The 17,379-nt window shown below is 46.8% G+C and overlaps 1 protein-coding gene across 2 annotated transcripts; it reads left to right on the top strand.

Moving 5' to 3' along the window:
- The first annotated feature begins 1,613 nt into the window (after positions 1 to 1,613).
- Positions 1,614 to 16,747, top strand: LOC135804650 (uncharacterized). 2 transcript variants are annotated; one of them, XM_065318571.1, is made up of 12 exons: positions 1,614 to 2,139; positions 8,676 to 8,879; positions 9,086 to 9,262; positions 10,773 to 10,911; positions 11,732 to 11,802; positions 12,108 to 12,302; positions 12,846 to 12,926; positions 13,127 to 13,238; positions 14,067 to 14,122; positions 14,450 to 14,632; positions 15,192 to 15,313; positions 15,759 to 16,747. In XM_065318571.1, the coding sequence occupies exons 1-12, from the start codon at positions 1,960 to 1,962 to the stop codon at positions 16,030 to 16,032; spliced, it is 1,794 nt and encodes a 597-aa protein (XP_065174643.1). In that variant the 5' UTR covers positions 1,614 to 1,959; the 3' UTR covers positions 16,033 to 16,747. The 2 variants fall into 2 exon arrangements, with proteins under 2 accessions (XP_065174643.1, XP_065174642.1); XM_065318570.1 differs by lacking the exon at positions 1,614 to 2,139 and adding an exon at positions 6,476 to 7,048.
- Positions 16,748 to 17,379: the final 632 nt, after the last annotated feature.

Below are 17,379 nucleotides of genomic sequence, written 5' to 3'. Positions count from 1 at the left end.
CTACGGTACTCGTACTACGACTCGTTCCTGCATCTGCTGTCTGGTGGTGGTGGGCAGTCGCGGGGACAGGCCCAGGTGATCTGGGAACGTGACGTGCAGTTTGAACTCCTACGAGTACCATGAGTACGGGGCTGCGAAAGGCGGGCGGTGGCGACGCGGGGGACGCGGCTGGAGAAGGATTGTTTCGGCAGCGGTTTTTCTGAGCAGGGCAGCAATTCCGGCATTTACGTCCACTCTTCACATACACAGCCAACACAGGAGCCATTGCCATTGCACCGGCAACACTGAGGGCCTCCCTGCATGCCGTGTGCTGTCCAAGCTGATGCTTGAGTTGAGGTGCGCAGCACGAGAATCTGGCCCAGAACTCAGTACAAATCCGACAGCTCCACAATCCGAGACCGTTCACACGTGCATTGGCGGGTTCAGGCCTTCAGGGGTCAGGCCCCGGGGGTACCGCGTACCGGGTATTCTTGGTTTGTGTGTTTCCCGTACCGTACCGTATGCTCCGCAAGTTAGTTGTTTTGCGCGCTCCTGTTCTTGAAAGTGATGACGTCAAAACGGCCAGGGAGTAGTAAGTTGGCATCAGATTTCTATTTTTGGATCCAAAGGTGTGACCTTGCTTTTGCCTAAGTATGTGGATGCATAGCAACCCACTCATGTCGCATGCAGGTGTGACTTTTATTTCGCCACCAGTTACTACTCCCTGCTTGGATCCATACAAAAACTGGATCCAAGTGGATCCAGTTTTTGAATTTTTGAAATTGTTGCTATGCTGTGACGTAGCACTTTCAAGCCCTCGAGCCTCCGATCTTCCCATTCGATATTCGATCGCGCCATATGCCCATGCGCATGGCCCCGAACCTCACCACTCGTACCGGTACTGCACTCAGTGCACTGTCCCTGCGGGAATTTGCGGAAAAAACTCTCGAAAACTTGCGCAAGAAATTGCGGCAGAAAACAACAAAAAATGCGACGAAGAGTGCGGAATTCCGGAATGATTGTAGAACTTGCCAGGAATTCGCAGAATTATTTGCAGAAAATTGCGGATTTGAGCCAAATCACGAAATTTATTTGTTGCATCGTACATCTACTCGGGAGTAGTACGAGTCGTAGATCTACTGTGCAAATAACCTACAGGATCATGGAAAGCACTGCGTGAAAAGTGCATAAAGATGTGAGATATAGTGCAGAAAGCAACAAAAAGCGTGGGAAATCGCGGATTTTGCTGAAAATCGCGGGTTTGGGCCAAAATCGCGAAATTTGTTGCATCCGTGGAATCGCGATTTCCTGGAGGGACAGACTGCACCGCCACCGGTGCGGAACTGGACCCTTCAACTAATTACTTTCAAGGCTCCCTCAAGCAGGGAGTAGTACAATACCAGTAAGGCAATATGAACTGGACCCTTCAAGGCTCCCTCAAGCAGGGAGTAGTACAATACCAATATTTACTACTCCCTGCCCTCAAGGCTCAAATGCATAACACTCCCTTTCCGGGATCTCCTATCAGGCATATGGATTTGACCTTTCTCTCCGCCACGGCCACGTTCACTTCATATTTCGACAGCAAAATATGGTAACCCGCACGTCAACCGCCGCGCCTATGGCAATCATTGCACAAAACCTCACCACTTGAAGCACCTAGCTCGGGTTGAGGTATCATGAAAGACTGCCAAACGTGTCTTTCGTCTTGACAGTACAGTGTTCTTGATCGTACTGTGGGGGTACGTGTGTGTAGATCTTGCATTCGCAATTCGATGCTCTTTATCTGAAGATACGGAAATGAAGAGATGAATCCTGTCACGGACTTCGAATTGTGATATCGTTGTTTGAAAGCCATTTCTACAGCAGTGAGAACTTGCAGAATTGCGTGTGTAATGAGCAGCCGAGTGGACGTCCTGTCACAGTAGATCCTCAATCCGAGTCTCCAGGCACGGCGCCGTTGATTATTAGTTTCACGACATGGACGGGCAACGTAAGGTAACTAGATCTGAGGCTGACCAAAACCCGAACCTCGAAGATGTGACAGGTGACAACGTCGCTGACGAAATTGCCGAATCTCCATCGCGGAGGCTGCTTCGAATCAACGCGCTAGAGCCTGTCGCTGACACCATGGACACTGATGTAGAGACAGAAACAATGGTAAGTAACAACCATAAAAACAGCCTGTTGTCGATGATCATGAATTATTTCGTCCATGATCCATCATGCACCCATGCAGCTGTAGATCGCGTGGCGTGTACGTGTGCACATTGCCACATTGTCATTGGAAATGTGTGCTTTCAAGAACATGTTGGTGCTTTGTGTGAACATGGTGAATGAGTGCAGATCTAATTTTTACAAACATTTCGTCCTATGTTTGTACACACTTCAATATTGTGCACCTGGTCTCTTTGCACTCACCTACTGTATTGAGAACCACAGCAGTGCTAGATAAACGATGCTGACAAATCACTCAGGGTCGACGTAGCGATCAATGTGAAGTGCAGTCAAAAAGAGTGCTGGACTGCGCGCAGCAGCGTTCAGTGAGTCGGATGTGTCGTGACTTTCGGCACTGGCTGTAGAAGGGGTATCTGTGCGGTAAAGTCGTATTCACAGTTGCGTGCAGTATTACATTGACCGCATATACCGCTACAGATTACTGATGTGACGGGGATGGGGTGGGGCAGGTCCTGTGAGCAAGAGTACATAATCCGGACGACTCGGCCAACTCAATCTGAGCAGCAGTAGGGGCACCAGCAGCAGCTCCACCACCACCGCCAGCAGCAGCAGCACCACCACCACCACAGCAGCAGCAGCAGCACCACCAGCAGAAGCAGCACCACCACCACCGCAGCAGCAGCAGCAACGGCAGCAGCGGCCATGCCACTACTGTCAGCGTCTGTCGAGAACGGTAGGGGAAGACAGACTCATCAGACTCATTCTCATACCACAGTTTCCTTTCTAAAGACTTCACCTTCCCATCATCAAAAACCTAGCCAACAACAACAAAAAACTCCCAAAAACCCTGGCCCGCCAAGGGCGCAGCCAGCCTGACGGAAATCATATGCATATTATAAACGTAGCGCAGCGCACTGCCGAAAATGCAGTCACCAGCACGTGACATGCAGAACATTGGGGCTTGCGCGCGGGTGTGCAGCCGGGCTGTATCATGCAAGCGCGGATCATGCGGAATGCAATGATACAACTACAAGAAAACAAATCTCGGCAGCAACGAGTGCATTCAGAGAAGAAGAAATAAGTTCAGATTTAAGTATTTTGTGATGAGCAGCAGAGACAAACATGCAGGAGAGTATAATTATATGATGAGATGGAGGCGACATTGGGAATGCTCGGATTCACAATGTACGCGTGCCATCAGCTGGGTAATCAGAGTCGTCGTTGGACATCGTAAGTCCCAACTCAAATGTATTTGGAATATGATAATAAAATGTTATGGCAAGTTGGACTGACTGTTAATTAATTACGATGTGATCATGCAATGCGGGAGTCTATACTTGCAACCTCAAATTGATGTGAAGTAGTCTTCATGATGTGGTGACATTCATGACATTCCCGACAACGAAAGTTATCTTACCCACTCTGCGATACGCTCACGGGCCTTCTCTGCTGCTTTGCGATTTGCCCGCCTAGGCTGGACATGGTTGGGGCAGCTTCGTCCGCCATTGCCTGTTCCATAGCCGTCGCCGACTTGAACTGGGGTGCGTTGTCACACACAATAGACTTTGACTTGCCTCGTCTCGCCGCGAACCGTCTCATGCTGTTCAAGAAGGCTGCTGCAGATAGGCCAGAGACTATGTCCAGGTGTACAGCTCGTGTGGTTAGGCAGGTTACCAGGTTGATCCATACCTTGCCTTTCTCCGTGCCGGTGCGGATCAATAGCGGTCCGAGGTAGTCAAGACCAACGTACGTGAATGGAAGTGCTCTGGTAATCCGTTCCTTGGGCCATGGGGGCATGGACGGCAACTTGAACGGACGCCCTTCGTGTCTTCGGCAAACCGAGCACTGATCCAGGATACGGCGAACGATAGCACGGCCACGTATGGTCCAGAACTCTTGCCTTGTCTGGGCCAGGGTGTGTCGAACACCTGCATGCAGAAGCCGTCCATGGACTTCGCTGATGACATGCTTCGTGAACGCGTGATACGTTGGTAGCAGCTTCGGTAGTTTCTGGTCAGTTGGTAGTTCAGCGTTGCTCAGTCTTCCGGCGCATCGCAGTATGCCGTTGTCGTCGTTGGACATCGTAAGTCCCAACTCAAATGTATTTGGAATATGATAATAAAATGTTATGGCAAGATGGACTGACTGTTAATTAATTACGATATGATCATGCAATGCGGGAGTCTATACTTGCAACCTCAAATTGATGTGAAGTAGTCTTCATGATGTGGTGACATTCATGACAGCGTCATAGAACAGTGCGAAAGTAAAAGAGGAAAAAATGACGTTTTTTAGAGACAGGATTCCAGGATTCCGTGATAATTATGAAAAAAGGAAACTGGAATTTTTTTAAAACTAACAAACCAAGTAAAATCACCCTGCGTACCCATATACTAAGTTCTACATTTTTTGGTGGCGAAAATAGAAATAGGGGCAGGTCCTACATGTAAGTGCAAGTAAGTAGTTAGTTGAAGAAGAGTAAACACTTAGGATGACTGAAGCTTCATTTATCCGTATAACTGTACTATAGCTTGCACTATGGCAAAGGCCCTCCCAGATCACGCCCATGCGTCTACCAATTAACCAAGGCCCTGCTTTCCTCCTACAGTCCTAGCTCTGGTCTGCGGCAGTACCTGTGGACCCAGTGTGTTCGTTGTTATGTCCCAGGTGTGTAGCCCGCAAGGGGAACGGGCACCTTCTAAAATCGTTCAATCATCATTCATCATGTGCATGTTTGGGCCAACGGGCCTTGCGATGGCGATGCACGACGTGCCCGCTGTGAAGCCAGAGGCGCACTCCCACTGGACAACAGGGGCCCTGCTATGCCACTGTGCCCGCTGTTGGCAACTCCCCTACCCTTTCTACAGTCCATTTCAAAACTATAGACGCGTACCTAGGCAAAAACCGTTATGCCAGCATCTATACCACATAAAATCTGTGATCACTTTGTGCATAATTTTTTCCAAATTGGGCGTCTGTTATCCAATCCTTTAGAAACTATATGAGAGTAATTGTGGAGCGGACCTGAGCAATATTCCGAAAACTATTCTCAAAAAGCTCCAGCCAAATTTGAAATATTTCAAAAACCCTACGCGTCTATAGTTTTGAAATGGACTGTAGTTTCACTGTTGTACAGAAAATGTATATGGAAGACCGGAAGTACTTCAAAAAGAAGTATGCCCATTGTGTAACACTGCAGTAGTAGCTTTATATAAGACACGTTTTCACCCTATGCCTAGCATGGCCAAATTAATTCCATTCTACATCCTCTCGATCCTCTCCCACACTCTCCTCATTACTCACTATTCCGGTCTTTCTCCCCTAACAACAACAAACAATATAGATGTGTTTGTGCGGCCATGACTCCGAGCCAGGTGGTCACATGAGCACGGTCCCACAAACACCATCCGCACATGTGTGTCGACATCACCCCCACCCCTTTCTCTCTCTCTCTCTCTCTCTCTCTCTCTCTCTCTCTCTCTCTCTCTCTCTCTCTCTCTCTCTCTCTCTCTCTCTCTCTCTCTCTCTCTCTCTCTCTCTCTCTCTTCCCTTCTGGCAGCTCCCCCAGTCTCCCATTATCTCTCCCGAGCTGTGCACAAGTGCGCCTCATGATAACTTTCCAAAGTATGTGCAATCAACTATACTGCTCTTCCTTGTACGCGAAATGGGGGTCGTTTGTGTCCCCTACAGGTATATGCGTGTGTCCTACTGATTGTACTCATAGCATGCTGAGTCTCCCCTTTCATTATGGGCCTGGCACTGTTGTGTTTGCCTGTAAAATAGGATCCGATGTAGAATTGGGTGATCATGGTGATAGAAAAGATCATTCCTGATGCGCATCACGTGAAGAGTGGACCATGAAGTAAGGCATGTCACATAATTGTCAGCCCAGCGCCACGCACGTCATACCATCTATGGCGATTCTCATGCACTAGGCTGTAGTGTAGTGTAGCAGCTGCTGTCCGCATGTTGAAATGAAAACGACGATAACTAACTTGGATAAGTAGGTCTACGACCCGACTCTACTGCACTGACTGTCTGTCAGCAGATCGTCTCGAGATATCGTAAATCAGCTTTCTTGTACGAACTGTCATTTTAACATGTTGGGAGATCAGATTACGATCCAATGCTGGAGTGCAGTGTGGATTAGGAAGTCTGGTGGCCACTATATCCACGCGGGTATGTTGATCTACAATACTGAATATCTTAGCTAGCTGCACAGCTCTGAGATAGTAGAAGTAATGAGCCAGGAAGTACTAACTTACTTACTTGTCCGACAACCGCGGAAATACTCGTATCCACACTCCGTACTCCGGAGTGTATCTGGCTAGCTACTGCCGGTAATTCTGAGTGTGCGAATCGTGCCACAACTCTGGAAACCCTGATTCCGCGAATCCCGATTTGGGGGTTGTTGGCACCTATCAAGCGATCACGTAACAGCTTCATGGAATCATGGTTTCAGGGATAGCACGTAGATTCTATGTAGACTTGTAGATGCGCCGACGGTGTTGGTACGCAGAAATCGGAATTGTCATTTCGAGCGACCCCTGCTTCGCTCTCCGAAGCAGAGTTCCTTGTCTTGTGGTACTAGCTAGCCATGGGTGTGGACAGCGACCTGGACGAATCCACAAGCACCAGTGGTGTTGATGCCCATCGACCGAGTATCCAGGGCAAAGTTCGACCTGTGAACAGCGTTTACGCCAGTCGCTCGTCCTATGGTTCAATTGGCACTGCATCCACTTCCGAACTCTCTGAAATGGCTTCTCGGGGCGCAACACCAACGGAAGAATCGCAGCCGAACACTCCTGGATTTATGACTGCTGGCGGTGGAGATGGCCCTCTGGAAGTGCCTTCGCCCTCCATCTCCACAAGCACTGCAGGCGGTGGTGCGGTAGGTTCCAGAATTGTCCTCCGTACTATGATGTATGATTATACTTACAGCATGTCAGTAGAGTATGGCTAGTGGTAGTGATTTATTTTTCACGAAGCCTCGAAGGGTGTCCCAAAACGACACGCTTTATTACAGGGTGCCCTGGAGGAAGTTTAGAGCCCAGAATGAGCAGCAGATTGTGCCTGACGACAGTCCGAAAGAAGAGCTTTCCACCGATGTGCTGCCACAAAGGAAAACTGGGTTCACCCATAAGGCATAAGCAGTGCGTACAGGAGGTAGTACTACATTGCATTTCAGGTTTTACCGTACCGTTTCTATGGTTGTAGCCAATGAGCGACGTTTCCGCGGTGGCCTTGATGAGCCGATAAAGCCCGTCGTCAATGGATATGGAAAAATACGGTAGCAATAAAGCCCGTCGTCAATGGCACCCATACCCGTACTCTATCAGCCTAGCTCAGCAGGGGTCTGTGGCAGTTGTTCGTTGTCAGCTCAGTTCGCATCTCACATTCGACTGTGAACATGCTCTGGTAGCTGAAAACAGCCTGTCCAAAAACGGCAACATGAAAAATGTCTACACAGTTTCCAACTCACGTTCTTGTGGTCGTGAGTGGAGATGAAATTTCACGATAGTTTTGAATAAGCGAAAGAGCATGCACCTATCTATCTGCTCCAAAGCAAGCTAAAATAAGTGGCAATCATCGCGATCAGTTTTCCATGTTCGTTCTACATTGTACTAAACAAAAAAGTACTTGACGAGTTGCCGAACTTTTCTGATACTTTTGATTTGAATAAGCGAAAGATCATGGACCTGCTCTGAAGCAAGGATCATGCCGTTCATGAGAAGCGGACAGAGCTGAAACTCACAAGCTGAATCCACCACGTCCCCGACTACCACCCCTATATGTGTCTTGCTTTTATACCAGAAACGCAAAAGACAAAACCTGAAACACGATCATAGAGGTCTGACAGGACATTTCGCCTTCATCAAGGCCTCGTGCGTACGGCCGCGGGCACAGGCCTCGGCCGTACACACTTGGCCTTGATTCAGCTGTAAAGTCCTGCCAGACCTCTATGATTGTCTACATCGTAAGGCGGTGGTCTGCTGGCCTCGGGTACGGGCTTTCGTGTGTGGGCCAGCTGCGCGAAAGAGAAAAGTGAAGGAGAGGGCTAGCATGAGAGGATAAGCAGCGATAGACAAAAAAAGTGTGAGTTCAAATCCACTCTTTGCTCAAGTGAATACATGATGAAAATACTGAATTACTTGTAGTAGAATAGCTATCATGCAGGGGTGTAGCTGGTCCCCTGTTTAGGGGGTGCACGGCCGCATACATGTAGGATGGCTGGTGCATGTCATTCATAGCCGTTAGGGAGTTTCTGCTACACGGAACTACGTACCAAACTCCATGTCAACTGCAGTGAAGTTTGACACGGATTTTTTGTACGGGGCACTGGCTGCATATCTGCAAGTGTGGCATACGTTCCTATTGAGTAATGAGACCCCCATTGGGCTCATGGAAACTTCATGTATTTTACCTACAGGCATGGCCCATTCCCATGCAGGGATATTGGAGTGTAATGTTCATGGAGTTTTCCACTTCATCTCGTTTTATTCATCTTCCATGTGTAGGATGTCACGCCCAAATTGAAGCGTGTAAAGTCCAGCTTCGGATCGAAGAGCCTAGGCTACTGGGCGTCATGTTGCTTGAACCTGAACAATTGCATGGGACCTGCCATGGTTCTACTGCCACTGGTATCACAACAAGCAGGCTGGTTCACACCCACACTTGCTCTCCTGGTTGTTTTCGTCTTCTCCACATTCGCCGGCACAATGGTGAGTTGTCCGTTCGCACCTGTGTGTTGGTATGCTTGTTGTTCAACTGCAGCAATATTCAGTATGCACAGGACAAGATCAATGGCAATGTTGAGCTGTTTCTCCGTAGAGCTCCATTCTCATGCCGGATTGTTTTAGACTTCTATTTTCTTGTCAAAAGATAGTGTGTTTTTTGCTACGCATTTCTGGTTGTGTGCTTGCTGCAGCTTTGTGAGGCAATGCAGAGAATACCAGGCAACAGCAGGTTTAGCGCAGTGCCCCGCATTGAATTTACAACAGCAGTGCGCCATTACTATGGAACTAAGGCATACTATGTGTTCCAGATACTGTACACGATCAGTCTTCAGGCTTTGAATATAGCCAGTATGATCATCTCCTCGCAGGTGAGAATATTCAGAGCATGCCAATGCACGCATGAGCTATTTTGAAGGTGCTGCATTTTCAATATGCCTCTGGAGGACTTTGCCGACACATTATTGCACAATATCTTCCACGATACCTGATGATACCAAACGAGAGAGCTTGGAAGCTCAGGGCCCTGCGCTATGCTTTTTTACCTTGATGACCTAGACAAAAAAAAGCATAGGGATGTTATAAATTTTCTTATAAATTTCTCCTATTTTTTTTCAGACATAACCTGGGATTCGAACCCGCACTATCGCCCTGCATGCATCCCCCGATACACTTCGCATACATACTAATTCTTCCAAGTTGCTTCACGTTATGATCTTGCATTTGAAAGCCCTATTTGAATATTGTGGCCAGCCGTCTTTGATGGTACGGTACGGTGCGCGACAGGTACGGTCGAGGGTAATACGACATCGTCTACCGCCTTGATGACCTAGGCAAAAAAGCATGAGGATGTTAAAAAAATTTCAATTCTCCTATTTTTCTTTTCAAAGCATAACCTGGGATTCGAACCCGCACTATCGCCCTACATGCATTCCCCGATACACTTTGCATTCATACTCATTCTTCCTAGTTGCTTCACGTTATGATCTTGCGTTTGAAAGCCCTATTTGAATGTTGTGGCCAGCTGTCTTTGATGGTACGGTACGGTACGGGACAGATACGGGAAAGCGCCAGGCATGACACAAACAAACAAATACCAAATTAAAGCTGTGTGGACCCTGGCTAGCGCCAGACGTTACTGAAGTAACGTCTTCTGCATAGCTACGGGAATGACAGATTGATTGATTGCTCGCGTGTGGAGTCAGGATTTGCAAATGTACTAAAATGACTTTTGCATGTAGCACTTCATGCATCGGTCAGGCCACCAAAGTGGGCGCACCCCATGGACAGTGTGGCTATCGCTTACCAGTCGCTGACTACATCAATTCGCAAGTACATGTATGCTTTATCCAAGAAGATTCTGGAATACATTCACTACTGTATAGCAGGACATTTTCGGACGGAAATATTTTCGGACAACGCCGAATTTCAACCTTTCGTACGGAATTTATTTTCGTACAGTGCTGCATGCTAACTAAATGCATGTGTTCGCAAGCAGTACGCATGTATAGTGTGCATAATTTCACATGAACAAATTTTAGTACGGAATTAATTTTAGTACAAATGAGGCCGTGTACGAAATCATCCGAAAATAAATTCCGTCCGAAAATTTCCTGCTATACAGTATGCCCTTTTAGTATGCCCTTTTAAACAAAAGGAACGGTAGGGAGAAACACATCCAATGATGTGCAGCTGGGGAAAAAAGCCAGAGCGCACCATGACATGAGCAAGACTTGATTGATACTGAGCGCTATCAGCTTTCCCTCAATCCCATCGAGGTTAATTCTGTACTAAGAGTAGACTACAGTTGTTTCTGTCAGGGTCGTCTTCGCTGACTGTGTTCTCATCCTCTCTTCTCTGCCACTCCACCCTCCCTCGCAGGTGGTGGACAACTTCATCTTCAAAGTTACCGGGAATAATTATGCCCTGGACTACAAAACCTGGAGCATTGTGACTGGCTGCTCTGGGTTCAGCAAAGACGCCGTTGGCCAGTGTCTGGAGGACAGTAACATCTTCCCTGGTAAGTGGCAACAAGAGCAAAACAGGTCAGAATGTATGTGGTGGCACTCCAGGGCTTTGTACATGTACGTGTAGACATGGCTAAAAAAAACCGGATTTCCGAATGTGTATGCCCACTGGGTGCGGACGGTGGTGATATGCCAGCGACGCATGGCTGGCAGACCGCTATTTTTTGAACGGAAGGGCAAAGTTTGAGAAAACAGCCAAGATGTAATATTTGTCAATTATTTTAGCTGTGGTCGCCATTGGAGGTTTCTTGTTGTGACGTGTGATGTGATCAGCGGTACTACTCAGCAGCCTTATGGTTTTCATCAAGAGTACATAAACCAGAGTGTGCAACTCGGGATAGTTCTGTGGGAGCGTAATTCGTGCAGTACGTCATTTCTGACGGCATGGTAAGCCACAGGTACGGTGAAAAGTTACGTAACCAGTCACGGTGGTGCAGGTCACTGAGGTTGTCCTGGTTTCGGGTTTTTGAAACGGATAGCCTGGTGAATTTACTTGTCGGTGGATGTACGCAGCGTACACAGTCCCATAAAAACACCGAAATCCTGAAACATGACGTCTAAAATCAAGCAAACTTGGCTGATTTCCGGGCTATGAAACACGAAAATTTGAGCTGTACGCAAGTCGCGGCCTGGCTGACCTCATCAGGGTGACGTAGTGCACGAACTGCGCTGTTTCAGATCTGATATGCACAGTTGCACACTCTGGTTTATGTACTCTTGTTTTCATGCATAGCAAAACTGTTTTGCCAAGTATTCGTGCTACACACATATTTGTAGCATTGCTCAAATTGCCTTGTAATTTCCTTTCTGCAGTCTCCACTGTCATCTCACTTGGATTCATCGTCAGTATGCTGATCTGCCTGCCGTTTGGATATCTCAATCTGGTAGGTACTAGTCTAGTACCGTACTACCCTACGATTGTGTGTGAACATAATAATAGAACAGTTCGCGTACAGGGCAGCAATGTAGTGCTAACCATTCCGCTTCTGTCTCTATTGAACTCCGCTACATGTGATGGTTGATTGTCCACGTGAAAAAAGGAAAATACCCTGAGAGAAATGAAAGTGCACAACCGGATAGAGATGTGTATGGAGATGGGTTTGTGAACATGCATCCTCCTTTTTCACCGATGAGTTGCAGTAGCTTGATGTCTAACTGGCACTTCAAATCTTCTTTCTGTGTCACACAGGATGACAACATGTGGTTCCAGTGGTTCTCTCTCATTGGCCTGCTACTCTTCACACTGGAATTTGTTGTACAATTCTTCCTCAACATGATTCCTTCCTCAAAATACTATGTTGGCCCACACTATGATCCCGGACTGGATATGAACCGGACAGGACTTGGACCAGAATTGCTGCCATTTTTCAAAGTCGGTGGCCAGGTAAGAACTACTTACAACTTGTTGTCCATCTTTGCAGTTTTATACCGGTACTTGGATTTATTTCCAGTTCGCATTTGCAAGCTTTCTGTTCGCTGGTTTGCAAAAGGGGTGTTATCCCTTTCTCCTTGAGCCGTACGATACAGTGCTCACTCCTATGCAGTCATGGCATTATTGAACGCAAAAAAAATGGTGTGCGAATCCGCATACGAGTAAAAAAGACGCAGATAGCTGCTTAGGGAATTGGTGTCACTGGCCTTGACTCAAGAATTCAGTACAGGACTGCAGCTTGCGGGTCATGGCTCCCTCGAGTCAGAAAAATGGCATAAGCAGCGGATCCCACTTTCCGTATCTCACCTGGGGAAGCACCATGTATTCTTGATGACCGTCCATGAGAATGTGCAAACACGTGTGTATATCAAGTTGCAGTCTTACTCGCTTTCGTTTGGGTTGCAACTTGCAAGCAATGCCCAATCACGGTGTTGCTCTGCCTCTTTGGATCGAAAGAGTCTTGACATTGTCTGCCACTTGATCTCCACTCTGCAGGGCTATGTGTTTGGCTTGGCAACATTTGCTTACTCCTACATTGTGACCATCCCATCGTGGGTCAATGAAAAGAAGCCGGAGGTCAGTACCAGTCCAACCGTGTGCCTGGATCTTTGTTCTGTTTCCTGTTCATGTACTGTGATGGCTGCACCTGAGGCTGTCTCATCAGGGGCGGTATGAGTGTACCTTCTTTCTTCATGTGTGTGCCTTGACCAGCTGAACATAAACCTTTATAGATTCACGTGTCCGTGTCCGTGTCATCTGTTCTTTTGACTGTGCAGGTATCAGTCAATAAAGCAGTGTGGGTGCCCGCCACTCTGGGACTTGTCATGAAGCTGGCCATTGGACTCATGGGCGGCATGAGCTTTTATCTGTTGGGCAAGAACAACCAGCGTAAGTATCGCAGCTGACTGTGCTTTGCGTGATGTGGTAGCTTATCAGGATGAGAGCCGCCAGAGTCATACTCTGGTATTCCAGACCCGTTTGTATTGGTCATGGTGCATCATCTTTTGATATTGCTGTTCTGCTTATGAGAGCCGATAAAGTCGTGCTCTGGCAGTTAACCCTTTATTGGCTCGCCCATACATTGATCGAACACCGATGTTCGATGGGTTAGGCATTTTGAAATTATGGTAACTTGGTCAAATCTGGTTATTTTGGAGAGATCGAAATATGTAGGTCGAAGAGAAAACTCTCAGCTGTCGGCTCGAACAATTTCCAAAGCGATAGGAAAATCGGTTCTTGAGTTATAGCACTCGTAATGTTGGTCCAGGGAAATTTGCGCTCAGAGGGAGATGCGTGGGTCAACGGCCGGGATTTTCCCTGCTTACGTCACCTATTGACAAGGCTACACCGATTCAAGTTCAAAAGTAGGTTCCCGGGAGTCTCTACGAAATATTTTAGTTTGATATGAGCAACAGGAGTGAAATGGTGGATAGAGATCGATCTCGAGCGTGAGCCCAGCGCTGGTGCGTTTTCCCTGGCTTGCAGCTCTGGGCCAGTGCATCCCGTGGAGTCGAGTATAGGCGCATTGCGCTCCTCTCGCCAAGGCCTTTCCAGGATGCCCAAGATCGTGGAATTTGTCCAGTGCAAACTAAAGTTACGTCCAATTTAGGTACAGATTTGGTTATTGCGTGGGCTTGCTTATATTTTAAATCGGCCAATAAAGGGTTAAGGCCCTTTTGCATTGATCACGGTGCTTCATCTTTTGCTTGTTTGCAGCCCTGAATGGCGCTGATAACATTCTCATTGAGCTTCTCCACCCAAGGATGCCTGCAGTAAGTGCTTGTATTTTGAAGCATCCTGGCAGCATTGACAACATGTTCAGTGAATAATCCAGTGCTATGCAAAGCTACTTTAAATCCTGTAGCATTTAGATGAGATTTTATTGGGTTGGTTGGTTATTTTAAATCAATGAACAAAGTGGCAAATTTGTCTCATTACACGACGACTAAATTTTTTCAGATCACTCCTGAAATTCCAACGCATGGTAGTTGATCCCACAATCATCTCTGCATGGCTACAGCACAGTTACACTACACTACTGTACTGGAAGGAAGTGATGAATGGTGGTGCCGGTGTGTCTTGACGCCTGTGCTGTGTAGGTCACCCAGTACTCTGCTTACCTGTGGAACTTGACCACTCTAATCCCCGGCATCCCCGTGTTGGGCATCTACGTGCGCTACAATCTCCTGTCTGGAAAGGTCTTTGGACCCGTCCAGTCTGCATTCTGGGGTGTGGTAGCACCGTGGATTGTAACGTTGTTTCTCTACGAGCAGTCTGCACTGGTAAGCAGATTTCCATGCTTTCCTCTTCTGCATCATCTTGGTTTGGAAACAGATAAGCGAAACATTTATTGTTATAGCTAAAACCCGTCTAGGGTTACTGATTTTTTTAAATGAAATGTTCTGGTATATTTCAGCCCCACACATGAATCCTCTAAAAGAGGAGAAAAATCAGAATCAGCAACAACCTCGGCTGCTATGTAGCCATCCGTGAACTCCACCACTCAACATCGCACTCTCGGCTGACCTATTCCACTTACACAGCACCACCATAATGAGGACAATCCCGCTCGAGACAATCAGAGAGAGGGAGAGAGAGAGAGGGGGGGGGGGGGAGGAACAACTGAGTGTTGTGGAGTTGGGGCGGTGTTAACTTTTGCGCATGGACTGCATTCAATAAAAATTTGCTAACGAGAAACCCCCAACTGGTGAATATCTGGAACATGGATCAGAAACAGCTACATTTTCACTCTTTAAAAAAATGTAGACAAAGACAGGGCTTACCATGGCGAGAAAGTGGATGAAGTGATCGTGCTTGGGCCTTGGATTTTTCTTTCTCCAGAGCGAAGTCTGCAACTGGATTGCTCTCATCGCTGCCGGCTTCACGAATTTTGTTGTACCCGCCATGCTCTACTACCGCTCCTTGACTTGGTACCCGAGCAGCGAAGAGAGAGCGGAACAAAGGTGCAGTACACGTTCATTAGTGCTTATTTGTTCGTTTGGTATTTTAAAGCTCTTGTCATCACATTGCATAACTTACACGCATCCAGCTTTGAGTATGACACAAGTGCAAGGGTTGTGGGTCTTCTCTACTGTATCCATTTGGGTAGGATGCTGACATAATTCTAGCAAGCGCTGAAACAAACAGCTGTTTCTGGTACATGTAGTCTGAAAAGAGGGTAAGTACTTAAGTGGGCAGTTTGGGACATGAAAATGAGGTTACAGAGGTGATTTTCCTGAAATGAACATATTTGCTGAATTAGCTTGGCACGGAATCACTGATATTGTGAAGTTGTTCTTTTGATTTAGCCCGGGACAGATGGTTGGCTGGAATAGATTGTATTGTATTGTATTTTGTGCTATATTGTTTGTCTTGGTCTTGTTGTGCATGCAATTGACACCCTTGCAGGACCGGCACATCCGGGGCCTCTCCTGGGCATAGGGATGATGAAGTGGCTGCTTTGCGCGAGGAAGAGCGTTTGATCACATCTGATACGGTAAACGAGATAGTTGAATCTGGCGACCTCTACGCACAGCAGCAGCGGGTGCATGCTGTGCCAAAGTGGCTCCGCATCGCACCCAAGAAGCTTGCTGCTGGTATCAGTATCTTCTTCACGTTGCTCAGCGTCATCACGATCGGCTGTTACATATACGCAGCTGTAGCGCTGGGATCCACCGACTGAGTTTTCCTGCAGTGTCATAGTGAGCAGCCAGTGTCCTGAAATGACTGTACTGCAAGTAACATGTATGGGGTTCATAATCTTCTGTCACTGTGCAGTTGTATTTTATACCTACTTCAACGTCGACGCCGATTATATTTTGTAACAGCTGACTATTAATATGATAAGTATAATTATTATATTGGATTGGGCCAGCCTGCCTCTTGACACAGTATTTTTTAGGAGCCAAGGCAAAGCACCACATCACACTCGACACTGCTGTGCAAGCTGCTATTTATGATATGAATTCATCGAAGAAACAAATCACTTCATTATTAAAATATGTTACCATTCATAGACCTTTAAAAACTGAATTCAATCTTTAGACTCTGGGCAGCAGGTCTGCTTATCTTGATCAAATCACTGCTTTCTCTCTTATTGGCACAATGGATCTGCTTACTGGATGTAGTTTGGAGTAAGTTGCTTTTTTCAGAGCAATACTTTTTATGCATTTCGAAATGAGTTGGCTGAATAGTAATTTATTTTTCGAATACGCTTTTCGACTACACTTTGCCTACTCACAGTCATTTCAGCATAAGTACTACTTCCAGGGACCGCAGTTCAGAAGCTGTCATGCTCAGATCATTCTCTGCGCCTTTCTCCCTGGTTCTTTCCTTTCTTTGTAAGGCCACACGTTTTTATTTCTATGTTTCTCGTCACCTGAAAATCTAAAAACGTATGCGAGAGGTGGAAAAAAATAAAAAAGGACTGAAAAATAAAAAAGTTTATTAGACCTTTGTTCACACTAAAATCCACCAATACACCATGCAAAATAGCATCCATAGTTAGCAACTAGTATGTGGTAGGAGCTTCTGTCACAATCTGTGCACGTGCAGCTAGATTGCGCACAAAAATGCCGTCCTTGCATCATGTGTCGCGCAGGCCAGGCCACATTATGTACATGTGCATGAGTGTGCTGGTCCCCACATGCAGTCAGTGCAGCACAGTTTTTTTTCTTTTTTTTCTTCCAGACTCCTGAATCGTATGCGCGCGGGTGACGAGAAACATAGAAATAAAAACGTGCGGCCTAATAATAATAATAATAATAACTTGATTAGGATGACCCAAATGACCGCCTATCGTGGGGTCCGTCGCATTGAAGGATGATGGTACAAGATACAAAATACATGACTGTAGTGGTCTGCAACTTCTTCGAGATTTCGTTTGTGCTCTGCCAAAACATTGATCAACACAATCGCAGTGTACTGTAAAAGCCATTATTCTAACGAGGCGCATATATAACGATTTCCCAAAATTGACTAGTTTGCGTGTACTAAAGGTTGTTGTTGTTTCTTTATTTTACTTCACCAG

This window comes from Sycon ciliatum, chromosome 1 (genome assembly GCF_964019385.1).
Source record: "Sycon ciliatum chromosome 1, ocSycCili1.1, whole genome shotgun sequence".
NCBI lineage: Eukaryota > Metazoa > Porifera > Calcarea > Leucosolenida > Sycettidae > Sycon > Sycon ciliatum.
The sequence above is the reverse complement of the archived record's forward strand: the minus strand, read 5'-3'. Positions and strand labels throughout refer to the sequence as shown.

Excerpts from the sequence above, each read along its gene's own strand:
- LOC135804650 (XM_065318570.1), top strand. The coding sequence starts at position 6,755 with ATGGGTGTGGACAGCGACCTGGACGAATCCACAAGCACCAGTGGTGTT. Across the intron at positions 7,049-8,675 it reads GCACTGCAGGCGGTGGTGCG|GATGTCACGCCCAAATTGAA; the intron begins GTAGGTTCCAGA and ends TTCCATGTGTAG. Across the intron at positions 13,239-14,066 it reads GTTGGGCAAGAACAACCAGC|CCCTGAATGGCGCTGATAAC; the intron begins GTAAGTATCGCA and ends GCTTGTTTGCAG.